The 4,512-nt window shown below is 36.2% G+C and overlaps 1 protein-coding gene across 3 annotated transcripts in view; it reads right to left on the reverse strand.

The window, feature by feature from the left end:
- Positions 1 to 3,019, reverse strand: part of LOC306992617 (protein adenylyltransferase SelO-like) — a 58,794-nt gene extending 55,775 nt beyond the window's left edge. For 2 of the 3 annotated variants that reach the window (XR_013796316.1, XM_079601738.1), the window contains exons 1-11: positions 2,715 to 2,966; positions 2,519 to 2,637; positions 1,956 to 2,084; positions 1,805 to 1,869; positions 1,445 to 1,501; positions 1,187 to 1,285; positions 1,013 to 1,080; positions 838 to 925; positions 684 to 753; positions 512 to 584; positions 323 to 406 (exon numbers count right to left, since the gene is read on the reverse strand). Coding sequence is in view for 2 of the 3 variants with exons in the window: in XM_079601738.1 (XP_079457864.1) it covers positions 323 to 406; positions 512 to 584; positions 684 to 753; positions 838 to 925; positions 1,013 to 1,080; positions 1,187 to 1,285; positions 1,445 to 1,501; positions 1,805 to 1,869; positions 1,956 to 2,084; positions 2,519 to 2,637; positions 2,715 to 2,886 (1,024 nt within the window). In the remaining variant the exon portion in view is untranslated. Of the gene's footprint in view, positions 1 to 322; positions 407 to 511; positions 585 to 683; positions 754 to 837; positions 926 to 1,012; positions 1,081 to 1,186; positions 1,286 to 1,444; positions 1,502 to 1,804; positions 1,870 to 1,955; positions 2,085 to 2,518; positions 2,638 to 2,714 lie in introns of all 3 variants that reach the window. The other variant, XM_079601737.1, reaches the window with a different exon arrangement.
- Positions 3,020 to 4,512: the final 1,493 nt, after the last annotated feature.

Genomic DNA, 4,512 nt, shown 5'->3' on the forward strand with positions numbered 1-4,512 from the left:
TTGTATATGTATGTAGGCGTGTGTGTATGTGTTCTCGTATATTGTTTATGAGGACACAAATGTGTATAATGGCATTACAACTTACACAACTTCCTGTATCCTCATAAACCAAATGGCTTAAAAAGATGGATAGGTTTAGGGGTAGGGTACAGTGTGTGTGTGTGTGTGTGTGTGTGTGTGTGTGTGTGTGTGTGTGTGTGTGTGTGTGTGTGTGTGTGTGTGTGTGTGTGTGTGATGTTATATGACAAAAAGCTTAAAAACTAAACATATAGGAAGATGATTGCTAATATAATGAAAATGTAAGTTAGACAAAGAAACATACTTGGGTCATATGATTCCATAAATCCAAATGGGCCATAATCAAAAGTGATAGAAAGCAGACTGAAGTTATCCGTGTTGCAGACTCCTGTGTGAAGATGCAGATCATGTTGTTGTGCATTTTGCATAAGAAGCTCAATCTATAATGATAAATATATGTGATAATAACTAAAGTAAAGCAGAGTAAACTAACCATGAGCAAAACCAACCGACATCCAGTGGGCGATTAAATGTGCCGTTTCATTCACCACTCTAGAGAAAAACACCTTCACACAACATGAAAACCATTCAAATATAGTGAGACTGGTCAGACAATATAAAATAATCTTACTGTATAACTAAACAGCAGAGAGACAGATACTCACCACATACTTGTCAGGGTCATTTGTTGCTATAGATTTAAAATGCTCTTTAATTACAAAATCCAACAATGTCCTGAAAATTAAAATTAAAATTAAATTAAAAAGCAAGTAAGAGTGAGAAAAAAAATATTACCCTCCCAAGTTAAAGTTAATATACCGTAGGACATCTAACTCTCCAGTTCTGGTTAATATCTCCAGTGAACCGATACGAAACCAGGACTTGGCCAGACGCAGAACAACCGCTCCTGATGGATACAGAGAACAATCACATAAAGATGAGGACCGATAAAGAACTTAGTTACTCTATTTTTCCAAATCTGATCGTATTTTACCTCTTTCTTTTATGACACTGCCGTTATAAAACGGATCCCTCCAAACAGGTTCCTGACTCACAACCAGACTGAGGCATAAAAATGGCAAAAGTAGAAATAAAAATAATATTCAACACCAAACATTTGAATGTGATAAATACATATATTACTCTTCTTGTGCATGTCCATATGTACCTGAGGGCTCTGCTGGTAGGAACTCCCAGAAAGTGCATGGCTTCACTGCACAGGAACTCCCTCACAGAGGAGCGAATCACAGCCCGTCCATCACCAGACCTGCACACAAAACATCATGTACAGCAGAACGGTTACACTACTGCCAGACGGAGACACACACACTACGAGTCATAATGTAAGATCATTTACAGCTAAATATATCTCAGAATTACTTAAAAAGCATGTAAGAAATATTGAGCAGCAGGAACTGATATTCACCTTGAGTATGGTGTCTTTCCTGAGCCTTTCAACTGGAGTTCCCATCTTTCACCTTTTCTGGATAAAAAAGAGATTGTGTAACGCTCTAATACACTATCTAACGGTTAACACTTGTCACAGTTCTAAACTGAGAGATGTCATTGTTCAGACACGTTTAAGCATTAAGTGAACATTCGATTAAAAAAAATGACAGAATCGTCTATTTGCTGAAAAACCAAGAAGTATAGAACACATTTTCCATTCTTTAATCTTAAACAACATTATGGGAAAGTTGACATGCATTACAACAGAAAAGTCACATATGACAATAACAACTGATGATTTCTGTTGAACGCTGATGGAAAAGGATGATTTTTTCACCTGTTTGTGTATTCACCCAGAAAATGTGCTCTTCCATCCCCCAGCTGTCCGGCCCAATAACCAAACTATAATAATAATAACACATGTTTGACATGTTTGCTCTGTTGTCTTATGCCATCGCTGTCGGGTTTGAAATGACGGTCAGTTTTACCTGATGGCCGCCGTATCTGTGTGCCAGTGGAACAGAGCCAGGAAACAGTTTCCCACCACTGACACAACGGACAAACTCTTCATTCTGAATCACAGACTCATTCAGATCCAAAATATTCCTCAACACATCCTGAAATACACAAAAGAGCCTGAATATATGCAGAAACAACATTTACAAAAAAAGTACTGTGGTGGTACCATGGTGCAGTTTTGTTTTAAAGCAGTTTTCTCAGACTGTGATCCTCAGACCACTGGCGGTTCTGTAAAGGATCCAAGTGGCCCACGAGTTCATTAGCTGATTAAATGCTTTATGACTGAATACATTAATAAAAGTATAACTGACAAGACGGGGAAAAAAAATGAATGAACTGAATTAATTAACTCAATACAATAAATTAAATGTTTGTGACATAATTAATTTATGATAAAGTGTTTCTATTGTATGTGTTTGGTCCACTTGTATTTTTCTGTTTCTTAAATTACATAAATACACAGTTACTGCAACACTATCACGGTTTTACTGCAGAGAAGCACAAGTTTTGATGAGTGGATGGGTTTATTGACCTGTGACACAGCAGCCAGTGTCAGGGGCTCTTTCAGAGGAGAGGGCTGAGACTCAGAAAACACACATCTCTTCACAGTACGAATACAATTACCATCAACCTCATCAAGAGGGAGAGCATCTGTAAAACACACAGGAAGTGATTAAAACATAGTCAACGTGTAAAATAGCATGTTGGCACTCGTATCTGTATCTTACCTAGTAGTTTATGTGATAATGCCAGTGGTATTTCTCCACCTTGTTTCACATTGCTATAAAAGTGACTCTTATCGAACTCACTTTCAATCTCACAGAATTCTTGTTCGTCCCTAAATGTAGCGATGGCGACGGCCGATAGAAATAAAAATAACGTGAAACCATTTTTTGTCATTACATCAAACTCACAGGCATATATATATTTTTTTTACTATTCGTCCTGTACTTCCTTACATCACGTAACTAGAGGAAAACATCGGAACTCTCACACAAACAATCCTTATAAATTCCACCAGAGGGCGCTCATCGGCTCAAACCCCGAATGCTCCACGCCATATTCGGGACTGTTTTGTCTTTTTGAACATGCATGCGCGTTATAAACCATAACCGATTAAAACCAATAATTGTATGGGTTAGACGCTGTCGTAAAAATGGAAACTCTCGGAACTTTCTCACTATAATGATTAAAAAAGCGTCTCTAGTCTAGCCAATGATCAGAGACGACTGTGATTGGGCAACCCCCAATCTGTGCTGTAAAAAGAAACACGTACCATGTGACCAGCCGATTTATACTTAAAAAAATACTGAATACTTAGAAAATTATAAATACTACTGGAGAAGATTGAAATGAATGTAATGAAAATGTTATTTTTTTTAATATAAACTGTAATTTTCTTCCCTTCCAATTTATGTGACAGAATGCATTTATTACAATAAAGCTCAATATATATATATAATATAAGAAATTACCTAAATATAACATTTGTGTAGCATAAAATAGTTAGCCTAATTTATACAACGTACACTCCCAAAAAAGAAAGAAAGCGAACTAATGATTTTAAGTAAAGACGTAAACTTGATACTGCGTCCACTTAATGTGTTATGCTTGATCTCTTTAGTTTCACTTTGTGTAGAAACTAATGGTTTAAGGCAACAGGTTTCTTTGGAATTTTCTAGTAAAGTCAACTAATTCGGGTTAAGAGTGGGATACAGATGCTGTCCATTGTAGTAATCAGAAATAGGAAGAAACCAAACACGGCACACAATGCTTTTTTAAACAAAACAAAAAAATGGTTTTGGCTAATGACAATTTCAAAAGAAAATACTACGAATAAAGCATCAGTTGTACATAAAAAGTATAATGATTCAAATACACTTAATTTTGCACTATTGGCTCTTTTCTGTCTCTATCCTCTGAGTTCATTGAGTTATGTAGTGTTTGAGAATAGGTTTGTTAAATACATGGACAGACGATAGGTTTAGAATACTTTGAGATAATGAATTATGTTTTCCTTCAAGAAACCTATATAGAAAAGATTATAATGAATGGGATGTGGTGGGAGAACAATTTGCTTTTAGTCAGAACAAACACCAGTGCCAGTATTTTATTTGTTAAAGAAATATAAAAAGGTCTTTAAATGTATTGCTAACAGAGTTTGGGAATTATGTAGGTCCTATTTGAAACTATACACAAAAAATGTGTGTAAAGAAGACTGGAGCTAAACCAGTAAGGAGCCTCATGGTCAATCTTGTGAGTAGTTAAGTTTATTTAGTGGATGTGAAGAGGAGGAGGAATGACCAGGTATGAATAATCTGCGGTGGCTCTTACAAATGCATTAATCCGTGTAATAAATATGTTTGTTTTGAGTTTATCAGCACACAAAACTGACTGGAGTTATTAACTGTAAACCTTTACCTGACTGGTGATTAAACTCACGTCATCTGCCAATAAGGGCAACAACCATTAAACACTGCCAACATTGTAGCGACTTCAGCAGTTTAATCACGTGCCCTTTTCGTC

The sequence above is a fragment of the Phoxinus phoxinus genome (assembly GCF_949152265.1).
Source record: "Phoxinus phoxinus genome assembly, chromosome: 24".
In the NCBI taxonomy this organism is placed as follows: Eukaryota; Metazoa; Chordata; class Actinopteri; order Cypriniformes; family Leuciscidae; genus Phoxinus; species Phoxinus phoxinus.